General features: G+C 40.7%; 1 protein-coding gene across 1 annotated transcript in view; it reads left to right on the forward strand.

Annotated features, from left to right (window-relative positions):
- The window catches only part of LOC136885639 (trichohyalin), a 193,928-nt gene that overhangs the window by 12,518 nt on the left and 165,509 nt on the right, over positions 1 to 15,901 (forward strand). Inside the window, exon 3 of the mRNA XM_068230311.1 lies at positions 12,340 to 12,426. Coding sequence (XP_068086412.1) covers positions 12,340 to 12,426 — 87 coding nt within the window. The remainder of the gene's footprint in view (positions 1 to 12,339; positions 12,427 to 15,901) is intronic.

A 15,901-nucleotide genomic window follows, 5' to 3' on the forward strand; every position in this document is an offset into this window, starting at 1 on the left:
TGGACGATGTTAGAATTCGGTAAACAGGGCAGCCAGTGACAATGTATTAACCTACTCAGCAATGCATACTATGTTTGAGAGTTGGCAAAAATTGAATTTACACCTCGACGGCGAGTGAGGAGGCCACAAACTGGGTACTTCTTTTACTGTATATACGTGAATACTCTGCATCATTGAATAATCCGTGCACCCTAACTTTAGGAGAGAAATTTTTAAAAATCTAAAATTACCGTATGTAAGTTACTCGCCTATCGGCCACACTTTTTTATGCCAATTTTAAGGTCCCAAAACAGGAGGCGTGTCTATTATATGAAAAATTTTCAGACAATTTTTAAAAGACCTGGGGACATATTGTAGCCATTGTAACTGATTTTAGACAGGTATTTAAATAATAACAAAGAGATGCCGTGCAATTGCCAGTAAGGCTTTTGACTAATACAGCATTATAATGGGCTGAGACTGATACATCTACCGTCAAATTAAGCATGGTAAATATTGTGCGAAAACATAAATAACCAAAATTTTAATAGAACTTCACCAAAGGCCGTATCGTTACGTATGATGACGTCAGACGGGGAGCAGACAGTGGTGTTGTCGCCTTTTACATCAAGTGCTGTGGAAACATTAATTGCAGTTTTATAACACCTTGACTATTATGTTCAGTCCAATTACCTGAAACATGTTACCATGTGCTAATAACTGTACTAAAAGTCAATGTTTGAAACTTAAAACAGTACTCAGGGAACATGCTCAAAGAACGTGTTTTGACCAGTTTACTTGCACATCATCATGATAAAAGGTGAGTGTAATTAACTTCAATCACAGATTTATCCTTACTGAGCTCGATAGCTGCAGTCGCTTAAGTGCGGCCAGTATCTAGTATTCGGGAGATAGTGGGTTCGAACCCCACTATCGGCAGCCCTGAATATGGTTTTCCGTGGTTTCCCATTTTCACACCAGGCGAATGCTGGGGCTGTACCTTAATTAAGGCCATGGCCGCTTCCTTCCCACTCCTAGCCCTTTCCTGTCCCATCGTCGCCATAAGACCTATCTATGTCGGTGCAACGTAAAGCAACTAGCAAAAAAAAATTAAAAAAAAAAATAAAATAAAAATAAAAATTATCCTTCTAAACCGCAAATCTGACGTCACATTTGTAGTTGTCCTGATGAACTACTAGTGGATGCGCATAATATGTTCCTGGGTACCAGTCGGGAATGCATTGTTCTTCAATAATGTTTTGAGTTTTAATATAACATGCGGAGGTAGTTTATGGCCGTCGGCAGTTATGTCCAGCATCGCTGTACAGCATATCTTTTTGTTGCCGGTATTTTTAATTAGAACACTTGCTGCTCCCTTCTCAGAAACAGTAGTGTTCCTCGGCATGTCAAAATTACAGGGTTTTGTCAGCGTTCACCGATCTGCGAGAGGATATAAGAGTTCTGTCTCCACTGTCAGTGAACTGGGTCTTACATTATTACACAACAGCGAACCATAGTACATACCTGATTTTTGTGTCATATGAAGATGTCAGCCATCCAAAATGAAGATGTTAATCAGGAAGTATACATCTAAAGTATTTTAATTGTACAAGTCTTATGAAAAGCATTTTAAAAATGTACAGGAAAACCTTTTACATTCCAGTTATAGCAATAAGCCTGTTCAAACAATAAAAATGAATAATTTAATTTGGCTACCTAAGCTGTAAATAAATGCAATTATATTTTAAATACAAAATTTTCCTATTTAGGAATAGTTTGTTTCGGTATAGTAGCTCTGAAAACATTGGGTTATGCACAGTCCAACCTTGCCCTCTTTGCATCACCATCTACAGTACTTTCTTTTCGCAGTACAGGTGAGTCTCTCTGTGTAAATGAAAAAAATGAGCCCAATTTTCTCGAGAGGTGAAGTTCTTCCATCATTTGTATTCAAAGTGTAAAATAATGCAGCTAAAACCTTGCATTCAAAAGTGATGTAACAAATACAAATCTTGCCTGAACTATCACTTGATATGTTATCTATTTCTGAACCTGCTTCTCCGGATAACACACTGCTGGCTGCGCAGTACTGCCATGTTGAGGGCACTCCTGAGCTCGCCAAGGAACACACGCATGAAAACACCTGTCTGACACAAGATGACACAGTAAGGAGGATTGTTAATTAGGTGCATCAAAAATACTTTAACTCATTGCGGACCGTGGACGGCGGAAGACGTTTAAGCTTGCTCCTATGCTGCGGGCCGTGGACGGCGTAAGACGTTTTAACGTTCCGCGCGAAGCAATGCTGTTTATATTCGTCATCTGTACATTCTTACACCTTAGTCAGCGTTACTGGTTGTAGCAGGAAGTTGGTTGACCTTGTTGAGATAACCCTCGTGTTGAGTGGGCTCATGTTTATCTCAGCAGGTTTAGCTGGAAAATCTCTGCACTTCCTCGCACGTCAAGTCGGTACTTGAGATTCCAATGCAGTGCGTGTCGTTCTTACCGAGTGTAGTATAATGGCTTATAAAACAAAGTTTCTTACGGAAGAAGAACTGTTAGATATTGTTCACAATGATGATTCTGGTGATGAACTTATTCCTGAAATAGACTCAGATAGTGAAAGTGAGATTGACGAGGAAATTCCGATTCCCGAATGCGATAGGCCTATAGAGGAAAGTGAAGTGCCCGATACATATCATCCTAGTTATTGTCCACCTGTTCCACCATTTACAGAGAATTCAGGGCTAAATGTTCAAATAGTAAATGAGCAGGATATTATGAGTTACGTGAGTATTTTCATGAATGACGAATTTTATCAGTATGTGTGTGAGCAGACGAATCTATACGCGAGTCAAGTGATACGTGCGGCGCCCCGGCCTTTCACAAAGAATTCGATTATGCAATCCTGGAAACCGATTGATGTCTCTGAGTTGAAAAAGATTTTAGGGTTGATGTTCATCACAGGTATAGTCCAAAAACCTGATATAAAAATGTACTGGACCGAAGACGCTGTGTTTCAGACTCCGATATTTTCTAAAACAATGTCCCGAACACGCTTCCTTCATATTCTTTCATTTCTTCACTTCAGTGACAGGAACCATTATGCCGATAGTACAGATAGGCTGTATAAAATTCGACCTATTTTGGAAATATTGAGCAATAAATTTTCAACCATATACACTCCAGGCAAAAATATTGCATTGGATGAGGGGATGCTAGCTTGGCGAGGGCGTTTGAAATTTCGAGTCTACAATCCTGGAAAACTTACTAAGTACGGCATTTTAGTCAGGATGGTGTGCGAGTCGAGTTCAGGGTATATTTGCACTCTCAAAATTTATGATGGAAGTGGAATTTCACTCAGAGACACAGTGTTGGAATTATTGAATCCCTACCTTGACCAGGGGTACGCGGTATATATGGATAATTTTTATAACAGTGTAGGTTTGGCTAAGAAGTTGCGTGAGCGCAACACTACTGTTTGTGGAACAATACGGCAAAACAGAGGGGTGCCTAAAGAAGTCGGGGAACGACAGAAAAGTCTGAAAAGAGGAGAAATGACTTTTATTAGAAATGGCGAGGTTCTTCTTCTTTCATGGATGGACAAGAGGGTCATAACAATGATTTCAACAATGCATTCAGCAGAAATGACGGAAGTACCAAAAGGTAGATTTGGGAAACCTGCAATGAAGCCAGAATGTATTGTTGATTATAACCCACACATGCATGGAGTGGATATTGCTGATCAGTACCTTGCAATGTACCCGTTCATGAGGAAAACAGTGAAGTGGCCCAAAAAGGTTTTCTTTTTTATTTTACAATGTGCCCTCTTCAGTGCATTTAGGCTTCATCAAAAGAACACTAGAAAAAAATCCCTCTCATTTCTCTTGTTCATGCAAACAGTCTGTAGATATCTGATACAAGATACGCAAATAATTCATTCAGTATCTCCAGTTCCTTCCGAATCATCTTTATCAAGTATGAACACCTCTAAATCCCCACCCCCACGACGAGCACCAACAAAGGACCCAGTTTTCCGGCTTGATGGAAAAAGGAAGCAACATATTCTTGTTAAATTTCCTCCTGTAAAAAGTAATAGCACCCCCTCAAGAAAGTGTAGAGTGTGCACAAGAAACAAAGTTAGAAGTGAAACAATATGGTACTGCAATAAGTGTGGTGTTCCTCTCCACCCTGGAACCTGTGATACGCGATATCACACCCTCAGTATCTACTAGAGGTAAGCACAAAGTATCACGTTTGTAACAGTTATAGTTCAGGAGTAATGGTAAATTGTATTAAGTGATGCATGTTAAGAGGGCCTGGCATGAAAATGGCTGGTCCAGGCATTCAAGTGTCCCGCTGAGAAGCTGGTACTGAACGTGTTAAAAAAGCACCACGATAGGAAACAGAAGATCCGTATGGATATTTGCGTCAGTTTGCAAACCAAAAACACTGTATTGCTCATTTTAAATCAAATGCCAGGCAGAAGTTGTATACAGGGTGGTAATCCGAGGTCTGAAGTGGTAAAAGTGGACCGTGAAATGTAAAAGGCTGTGTGTTCTTTCACATTGATTCTGACGACGTCTCTTTAAAGGAGAACACAACACAAAAACACATATTTCGTTATTCATTGCTAAATATGTATTATGGGAATGTAATAACAACGCCGTTAATCCGGTGCCTCTATGTCCAACCATTCTCAAGTTACGTGCTGAAGTAGTAACTGGTTGTGACGTCACTGCGCTGTAGAGTCTACCTGGCAGCCTTCATGCTGGGAGTAAACTCCTGCAGTCTTCTCCCGCACTCCATCTGCTACTGCCGTGTTCTTCTGTTGCCAGTGTTAGTGGGCTTATTTTTATTTATAATGGATGTAAATATCATTCGTCCATATCAGTATGAGCCAGAACGAACGACGTTTACTGATGTCCATTCAGACATGGATATGCTAAACACTACAGGCCGTGCCGGCACGCGAATTTGGTGTAAATGTAATTAGCGTACCGTCATGGATACGGATGAAGAAAGTGTATGCTGTTGTGAATTAGACAATGTAAAAGCAGTGAAATTTGAGAAATTTATGTGTATAACAAGAAATCCCTCGTTTACAAGGCTTATTTTAGACCGTGAAGTATTGACAATGACAAGGCATAACATGAGCTTAAAAACAAAGAACATGGCAAGGAAATGTTTACTGACAGCTTTAAATCCATCAAATAGAACTTGGCATTTTATTTGTTACAAACAGTTCACTTCGTGGGTAAATTCATGGACTGTGATTGATAAAAAGAACAGAGTTGTCATACCATCATGTGTTGTCAACACCATAAGGAACACATTTCCGGAACCCGATGGCACCTATGTGGGCTTCAAGCTGTAAATGAAGAAATGAAATTAAAACAGCAGAATTATGTAAGAGTATCCTAAGCTTGTTTGTATGATAAATATAGATAATGTATTATTTTGACATGAAGTACGGTACCTCATTTATTGCTGCGAGTGAAATCGTGAGAAGTGCTTCTTGATCAGGTCGTCATTGGAAGGTCGAGGTATTGGAGCAATGTTTTTAGGCACTGACAGATCCATTGCTTGATCTTCAGGCGAGGCTCTACTATAGTTAGTTTGCAAGAGATTTATTTTGTTCATTATTGCCTTCTTCCATCCATCGTTTGACGCTTCATATTTCTGTTTTATCACTCAGGCTCCTGTTGATTTTGAGTACTGAGTGTTGATACCAGCTTTCAATTTATTGATGTTCCAATTATAGTCCAATGCAGCAATCACTGACCTGACTGTAAGCCTCTGTACGAGAAATGAACTCTTTTAGGAGCGTATTTCAAACGAAGGTTGTGATAATTTTCTAGGCTTCCGGTGTGAACATAGTGTTTTATATGTTCCACATCTTTTAAAAAAGATTTGTCTAAAACTATTTTCTTCAAGGCTTCATATGAACTTGAATTTCCTTTAATCCACATTTTCTTTCTCTCTTCCTCCTCCGTTAATGTATCGTGCTCACAGGATTTCCATTCACCGTTTTCTAACCACTTATGCTCATTTTTTATGTGGTGCAAAATTGACGTAAGTTTATCAAATAACACAGAACTGTTTCCATTACATGTTTCTGCTGCCCACCATGAATTATTATTTATACTGGCCTTCCACGCTTGAACTTCTGGATGATTTTTACTGAGAGCTTTCATCTTTTTCATTAGACTTTTTGATATGTGCCAAAAATCAAATTCATGTTCAATATCAGGATACTGCGTTCTCAGTAAATACCTTACTCCTTTGTGTCTGTAGGAAAGGAAGAGTTTTATATTACAATTTTTCTCATCGCGATTTCACATGCAGCCCTTTCAAGATCACCTTTCACCATCACTCTCTGAACAATACAGCTATGCGGCCTGTATTTATATCCATTAGTGAATACACTAAATATTTGGCTGAAAAGCCGGGAGAATCATTCTGGCCATCTCCGGCTAACCAAATGGGTTTGGCACTGCTTTTCAAACAATCAATAACATCAGTCCTTTCTTGATCCCAAGCACCCTCCACTATCGGACCAGTTACTCTATGAATAATTCTATCATATACAGTTCGTGACATCATATGTAAGTTAATGGACTTGCAGAATGACCAAAAAGGTTCAAACAATGCCTGACAACAATAATGCTGATGATATTGGGGCATTTGCTTCCGGTTTCTTTCCTTCCATAGGTTGAGAATACCAACGGACTTTATTACCACAATCGCAAAGTGATTTTACGCACAACATAGTCCCTTTAATGTAACGTGAAATGTTTTTCACTTTACTTTTAGAAATGTAACAAATTTCAAAGAGTTGGAGCAAACTTGTCCCCACTACAAAGAAATATGAACCTGTAATATGTACATCGTCCTGTTATCAGTATCACTAATATAACTTTCACTGTCACTTTCATCTGGTACATAGAAACTGTTCTCCCATTACGTCACTGTTCAAGGCTGTGCCGGAAGTTGCAACGTCGAAGTATTTTCTAGCTATTTCACTTCCTAACTCACACTGTGTTTCTACACTACATTCGTGTCTGTCTGGTGAAATATTTCACTCATATCATTCTGAACATTATCACTTTCGTTTAATACTGTGTCGACAAACTCCCTTCGTCTTTTAGCCTCATACCTTTCCGTCCTGCTCTTTTTAGTTTCTGATGAGTACTCCCACAGTGTACTTTGTGAAGCGGCTTCCGTATGAATTAGCATTCCTGCCTGAGAAGGATCTCCATCTGTCGACACCAGACATTTTATTGAAGGAACAGACCCTGGCTTCAATTTCGGACCTTGCAGCCTTTCCGTAGGCATCACCTTCATTTTCAAAAGTTGCATTTCATCATAGTCTGTATTTTTGAAATGCACTGAGCACACAGTAGCTCCCTTACCGGGAGAAAAGTGTTTCCCCTTGCAAAATTGTACCCAACTGCTAAACTTTCGAGGTGACTTACTACTTCGATTTGGAAACCTATGGAAATGTATTTCTTTCTCTCTACACTTTCGGTTTCTACTCGTTGTGTTGTTACAGCCGTACACCCTACAGGAAGGCATTTCGACAAACAGTCACCGCACTATTATAATAAAGAACACTTCAAGTAAACGGAAGAGTGGCTGAGCGCGTACTGCAATAATCAGCTGGATGGCTCGCTCAGCGCTACTCGTGTTTCCTTAGTTCACCGGCCTATGGAGCTGCGCACAGCAAAAGCAAGTATATAGTTGAACACTGTCCGATACACTCTTTGATTCTGAGGCAACTTGATTTTTGTGTTGTGTTCTCCTTTAAGGTCTCAGCGAAACTTAGCTATTCCCAAGTACTGTAATTGATAATGAAAGACAGCCTACACCAACTACCGTGCACACAAAAACTGTTATTGAAAATTAAATTAAATTAAATTTAGAGAACATTCCCCGAAAACAGAAAAAGCATCATATACCAGGCTTGTAATAATCATTTTATAGGCTTGAGCCTACTAAAAGTTTTTGGAATAGCATATTTAACCATTCTTTTGCTATAAAATAGGTGTGAAAAAGGAGAAATTAAGATTCATGGTACCTACAAAGAATTGTTCAGATAATGGTTAATAGTTCGAAGCAATGCATTGCCCTAAAATTAGACAGGTTTTATGTAGCTTTATCAACCACATTTCCCGCATTCTAGGCCCATATTTTTCCAATTATTACTATCGGTACAAAGTCTGTAAGAAAAATATATACATTTTTTCAGAATAGCTGTTTACTTCTTAAGAATTATCCCTCAATAAATTATAAAAGGCCTAGAATAAGAAGCCTACAGATTCAAAATTCCATGTCCACTCATTCTCTGAATCCACAGTCCTATATTTGCTTAATTCACAATTATGGTAATTATAAATGATTTTGTAACAGTTCAATTTCTACTCGCTTATGAGAAGACGTACCAGATCCCTTCTCGTAGCAATCTGTACAATTAAGAGGTGCACAAGGGTTCACCATCCTTGAATCATTTTCCGCTCCACACATATAATAAGAATACTTTATTAACGGTAAACCATTTTACACACAATAAACAAAGCAAAACACACTAAAAAGAAAGGTCAGTGGAGTATAGGAAGAAAAATATGTACAGATATATACACAGGAAGTAACAGTCACTTATGGAGATTATGTAAGTGATTTCTAAATTTTGACAATGAGCAGTTAAATGTATGAATATCCACTTTGTTGGGCCTAACTTAACTCTCCTTTAATATTTCCCATCAATTGAACTACTTATTCAGTGAAAACATATTACAGAACCTTATTATGTCACCTTTGGTGGGGGGAGTAACGCTAATGTAAACGAAGAAGTGAAGTCCCAGTGCAAAGTGGAATGAAATGAAGAGGGGCTCAATGGTAGAGAAAGAGGACCGTAAAACAAGATAATACAACGTGAAGTGTACGTCAAGCGTATAGAGGTTATGCTAGACGGCCATTCAACTTGACGTGAATAATGTAAGTTCTCAGCAACAATTATCTTAAATGTCCACAACGTGCAGAGCACTCTCCCAGTTCCCACCTAGAGCCCGTAGAAAAGAAAGGTTGACTTTAAAATTTAAAATGGAAATATCTCTCACCTCAAGGTAGCAGCAGCAAAGTGATGGGCAGAGAAAAATCTCATGCCTCGACGAGGTCTTGTGCTCTTTCCAGTCTCGATTCCACCTGCCGAAATAGGCAGGGTGGCGAGAATATATAGACGGAGAGATCATTCTATAAAGCGTTATTCATGACAAACAGCTGAGCTGATGACGTATGAAGACAGCACAGGAAACAAATGAGCACCGCACATGGCGACCAGTTGAATATCAGCGGGAGGGAGTGGAGGATGAAACATGAAAATATATGCAGAGTAGAGATGAAGAGGTAAGTTAAAAAAACTGTAAGGTCTACATATATATAAAACACACAAAGTCTGTAGTGTATTTGCTACAATAGATCCACTAATCGACATGATTCAGTATGAAAGCACGCAAGGAACTGTAGACATTATCGTGAGCTAACCTTGCATTCAGAGCTGAAGTGCCCACAACATGGCGATGCGCGAATGTATTCAATATTGCTCATAGCATCAGCGCGGTCTCTGAGTCCAGATAAGTAATATTTAAAGTCTTTGGATAAAATATCCAAGATATCACTATCATTGAACCAGTGTGAGGACATGTTTGTGCAGTAACACAGCTGACAGCGCAACATATTTGGCGCGCTCAGCACCTGACACATCGGGTGCTTTGGTAGAGGTCACGGCAAGCAAGAACTATCCTTTTTATGGTTTGAGTTTGAACTTCCCGATAAATGCCGTGTTTTAGTGGACACTAGATAAACTACTCTGAGCAAGGGACTGGAATTTTATGGGATACGTGCAGCTGCCTATAAACGCGCCCGTGTGGTATATATCCACAACCAAGAAAGGAGTGCGCCCGTACGGGATAGTGTTGAAAGTGTTAAAATTGTAATTCATTATGTACAGTGCAAAAATATTTGAATTTATTGTATCTGGTCACAACTGCGTTGAACTTCTTATCACGTAGTTTTCTGCTGTCTTTCTTTCATTATTTTCTGCCTCCATTTCAAATTCGTGTATCGCTCCAGTGATCAACAGTAATCGGGAGAATTTGGCTCGACCTTCTCAGCCTGTGACATAACCATGTAGCGTACGCTAATCGCCTGCCTACCCACCTGCGTGCGCCCGCTTGAGAAAATGCCCAGAACCTGAATATCAGATCCAGGTGATCCCTTCTTCCTCTTGTGATCATTTGAACCAATATTTTCATTTAATAAAAAACATTACTGAATAGTCTGGTCACTTTGTTCCATCACTAATTAGAAATAAACATTGTTATCAATTGCTGGTGTAGCTGCTGAGAGGCAACAGACCTGGTTGAGAAAGCCACGTTCTGACGTCCTTCAGTTTGCTTGGTAAATGTTATCGGGGTTAATAAAACAATTTACACTGAGGCGCACTGCTCGCTTGCACATCAAACTCCTGATCCTCGCAGCCCAGAGTTGGTCCAATAGGGAGCCTCCAGATTATTGTGGGCACTGGCTTCCTTGTCGCAAGCACTCTGCCGGGCCCGTCTACGTTGCAGCTGCGTTGCTTGTGTTATAACCGGCTGCCCCACTGATCTGCATTTAGGGCAGTCATCCAGTTGCCACAGTCTTATTTCGAAGAAGTTGGAAACTTCCAACCTGAATTCCTCTTCCTATAAACAAATATTTGCCCAAGTTTGTCCTCTTCAATTCCCATGCTTTGATGACAGGTGAGTCCCTGCGGCTAGGTTATTAGGTTATTTTAAAAGGAAGAAGCACTTTCACATATTATTGCTGATAGGTGGTGGGCCAGTTGAGGAGCTAATGCTGGAGATGGAAGGAATCGGCTGCGGCACATGCGGCCACTTCACTCGCTGATACTGCTGATTCCAGCATACCTGATAGTTTCTCATCAGATTCATCACTACCACTTTGTCTGACACCTCCTCCTCCTTTTTCTTCTCTTCTTCAGTATTCCTCTCCCCCTTCCATATTCTCCATTTTCCTCTTTGAAAAATTCCTCTCCAGAATCACTTTTTATGAGGAAACATTCAATTTCCTAAAAGATGACTGTATACTTTGAGACACCATCTTAGCAAAGCGATAGCGAAGCCAAAATAACATCCGTTAACTTGCAAAACGCACGAAATGGAGTGGCTTATGTGCAATACCGAACTTCTTTGAACATTCCTGCTGAGACACTATATCCCATAAATATATCATACTCCAGTATACTCCACTCAAGTTTGTCTACTAGAGTCATTTCACGATAGATTGAAACATATCTCAAATATTATTAAAATATTTATAGATCCACTTGTTCAATAAATAAATATTTTAATAAATAAATATTTTAATAATATTTGAGATATACGTCAACTTCAATACGGAACCAAAATGAGAATAGTTACTTGTAGATTGAAACATACCAGCTTGTCTTCACCACAAAGTTTGTAACATTTTTTGCCCAAAATCACCCAAGACAAATCATGCTGCTTTCCTTTCAGTTGAGGTCCGAAGCAGTGGAACCATCCTTACTACAACCCCTGAAAACCCTCACAACCATATGAAGAGACCTGTAACCTTTAATTACAACCAATGAAGATCTCTCCTAATACACTTACGAGTGATCCCCACGGACTACATTTGCTGCATCAACCGAGTAATTAAAACTGAGGACACTTCTTGTCGTGTTGAAACGTGCAACCTGACTTTTCTCCCTGTTTATCAGCATACCATTGTCTGCTGTTGATTTCTCAACTTTATCAAGCTCTTTTTTAATTGCTTATTTATTAACTATGGTAAAACACCATCCCCAAAGAACCTTTTCTGTGATTCCATTTCTTTACTTACATCATTTGTATATATAAGTAAACATGGAGGTTCTTGAACCTCTCCTCTTCATGATTACAAGATCAGACAATGGTTTACATACTCCAATTCTTGGAGTTATATTTTCTAGAAATGAAGACACCCATTGAATCACGTCTCATCCAATAACCCTCATTTTCGTCAGTAGATTCCCCATGATCTACTCTATCAAATGCCTTGAGTAGGTCAATAGTGTTACAGTCCATTTGACCTCCTGAATCTAAAATTTGTGCTATATCTTGCAGAAATCCTGCACATTGAGCCGCACTAAATTTAATAATGTAATTCGACAAGCATGTCTGATATAATTAGGAAGAATGCTTTCCCAGAGCTTTCATGTAACAAAGTTAAGCTGCACACTGGGGTTCTTCATTCATTTGGCATACAATAGCAAACAGTAAGCAAAGTACTATATCATTTCAGGTACCACCACGTTCCGTTACACCTGAAGAAGCTACCGAGGAGACATCGGAAGAAGAGGAAGAAGTACTCGTGGAACCGTCTGAGCCAGTAAGTTCTTCAACAAGAAATTGGTAAAATTACAATTACTAGTCTTAAGGAAGTGATACGTACCAAAGTTCACGATACCTTGGAGATTCTCCTGCAGTTATGGAGATTGTAGGATATGTTTGATGTCTTTGTGGAAGTACATCCAGCAATGTTTAAGCTACTCGCAGTAAAACTGAAGCAGTTTTTACCAAAATTTTTTCCCATTTCTGATTCCATCGATGTACTAGAATGTAACAATAAGAAGTGTATTACAGGTATAAATGATTACAAAGTTATTCATTGCAAGTAACTACATTACTTTTACCCAATTATTTTATTATTTTCTTGAATTTGCTTTTTGGGTTGACACAAGACAGGTCTTACGATGACGACATGATGGGAAAGGGCTAGGAGTGGGAAGGAAGCATCCTTGGCATTAACGAAGGTATAGTCCGAGCATTTGCTCTGTGTGAAATTCGAAAACCGCAGAAAACCATCTTCAGAGCTGCCAACAGTAGAGTTCGAACCCACTTTTTACTCAGTTATATCCTTACTCTGTAAGTTAGTAATTGTAAGACAGGTCTTCTAAAATAGCACTGATGAGCTGTGGAGGATCCACATTTGCCCTGCTGATGGCATGGACCCTGCAACTTATACCCCTCCAGGGTGCTCTGATTCCTGCCAATATCATCTCAGGCACAGACCAGTATCCTCCTGTCTGTGTTCAGTGGGATGGCCAGTGCATTTTCTTGCTAGAGGAAAAGGTTTCTTGACATCATCTCAGACGCAGGCAAGCATCCTGCTGTCTGTGTTCAGTGAGATGGCCAGTGCATTGTCTTGCTGCAGGAAAAGGTTTCTTGGTATCATCTCAGGCGCAGGCAGGCATTCTCCTGTCTGTTGAATGTTCCGTGGGATGGCCAGTTCATTGTCTTGGTGCGGGAAAAGGTTTCTTGATATCATCTTAGACGAAGCAGGCAAGCAACCTCCTGTCTGAGGAGTGTTCACTGGGATGGCCAGTGCACTGCCTTGCTGCAGGAAAAGGTTTCTTGATATCATCTAAGCCGCAGGCATGCATCCTCCTGTCTGAGGAGTGTTCACTGGGATGGCCAGTGCATTGTGTTGCTACAGGAAAAGGTTTCTTGATATCATCTCAGATGCAGGCGAGCATCCTGCTGTCTGTGGAGTGTTCACTGGGATAGCCAGTGCACTGCCTTGCTGCAGGAAAAGTTTTCTTGATATCATCTCAGATGCAGGCGAGCATCCTGCTGTCTGTGCAGTGTTCAGTGGACTGGCCAGTGCATTGTCTTGGTGCAGGAAAAGGTTTCTTGATATCATCTCAGGCGCAGGCAGGCATCCTTCTGTCTGTGTTCAGTGGACTGGCCAGTGCATTGTCTTGGTGCAGGAAAAGGTTTCTTGATATCATCTCAGACGCAGGCAAGCATCCTTCTGTCTGTGTTCAGTGGGATGGCCAGTGCATTGTCTTGCTACAGGAACAGGTTTCTTGATATCATCTCAGGCGCAGGCAGGCATCCTTCTGTCTGTGTTCAGTGGGATGGCCAGTGCATTGTCTTGCTGCAGGTAAAGGTTTCTTGATATCATCTCAGGCGCAGGCAGGCATCCTTCTGTCTGTGGAGTGTTCACTGGGATAGCCAGTGCACTGCCTTGCTGCAGGAAAAGTTTTCTTGATATCATCTCAGATGCAGGCGAGCATCCTGCTGTCTGTGCAGTGTTCAGTGGACTGGCCAGTGCATTATCTTGGTGCAGGAAAAGGTTTCTTGATATCATCTCAGGCGCAGGCAGGCATCCTTCTGTCTATGGAGTGTTCAGTGGAGTGGCCAGTGCATTGTCTTGCTGCAGGAAAAGGTTTCTTGATATCATCTCAGGCGCAGGCAGGCATCCTTCTGTCTATGGAGTGTTCAGTGGAGTGGCCAGTGCATTGTCTTGCTGCAGGTAAAGGTTTCTTGATATCATCTCAGGCGCAGGCAGGCATCCTTCTGTCTGTGTTCAGTGGACTGGCCAGTGCATTGTCTTGCTGCAGGTAAAGGTTTCTTGATATCATCTCAGGCACAGGCAGGCATCCTGCTGTCTGTGTTCAGTGTTCAGTAGAGTGGCCAATGCATTGTCTTGCTGCTGGAAAATGTTTCTTGATATCATCTCAGACGCAGGCGAGCATCCTGCTGTCTGTGGAGTGTTCAGTGGAGTGGCCAGTGCATTGTCTTGCTACAGGTAAAGGTTTCTTGATATCATCTCAGACGCAGGCAAGCATCCTTCTGTGTTCAATGGGATGGCCAGTGCATTGTCTTGCTGCTGGAAAATGTTTCTTGATATCATCTCAGACGCAGGCAAGCATCCTTCCGTCTGTGTTCAGTGTTCAGTGGAGTGGCCAGTGCATTGTCTTGCTACAGGAAAATGTTTCTTGATATCATCTCAGACGCAGGCAAGCATCCTGCTGTCTGTGTTCAGTGAGATGGCCAGTGCATTGTCTTGCTGCTGGAAAATGTTTCTTGCAGGGCGCCGGAGGCGAAGAAATGGATAGGCAGATTCTTGTAATGTTCACTAGTGAGGGACATTGGCAGATATACCAGGGGTTCCCATTTCATCGCTCATGAACAGTCCTCAAAAGGGGATACCGCCACCACCGATTGAGCTCTAGCCTACCGGCAAGGGGGCGGTGTTGTCTTGTGTGCTATGTGATGCACTTGTGCACGGTCATCGTTGTGATTCAACTGGTATCTGAATGCATCTGAGCAAGCAACCTTTTTCCATACTTCCATGGAGTTGCTTGTTTTACTCTTGTTGTTGTTGGGTAGTTATTTTTAACTTTATCACTTGTATTGGTAAGCTTGTAGTAAGACCAACCTATTGTTTTGTAAGCCGTAATGTTAAGCCCTGGAAATACTTTAAGTCGTGTGTAAATTTGTAGGTGATGATCGTTGATTCCAACCCCACTATCGGCAGCTCTGAAGATGGTTTGCCATTTTCACACCAGGCAAATGCTGGGGCTTTACCACAGTTAGCCCACAATCACTTGCTTTCCACTCCTATCCCATCGTCGCCATAAGACATATCTGTGTCGGTGCAACGTAAAGCAACTTCTAGAAAAGAAAAAGAAAAAAACGGAATGATTGGGCGAAATAAAATGTTTTAAGCACCTGAATGCATGATCAGAAGTAGTGGATGAAGTTTAAGGGGACACAAAGGAAGAAAGAGAGACGTGAGGAGCAACCAGTCAAAACGTGAATGTCCATTAATTGAAACTTTTCAGGAGAAGCAAAAGAAAAAAGGATAGCTACTAAAGTAACCACATTTAGTTCGTTATTGGAATCCCGAATGAGATCATTATTCTATTTATATTTTGGACAATATACAATGTACAATGCACCCATATGCGGCTGTAAAGCTGGACGGTGACAAGTAGGGAGGAGAGTAGAATTCAAGCCAGTGAAACGAAATACGATAGGAAAGACAAGGAAACAAAGATGTGACAAAGGAATTC

The sequence above is a fragment of the Anabrus simplex genome, chromosome 14 (genome assembly GCF_040414725.1).
Source record: "Anabrus simplex isolate iqAnaSimp1 chromosome 14, ASM4041472v1, whole genome shotgun sequence".
NCBI lineage: Eukaryota > Metazoa > Arthropoda > Insecta > Orthoptera > Tettigoniidae > Anabrus > Anabrus simplex.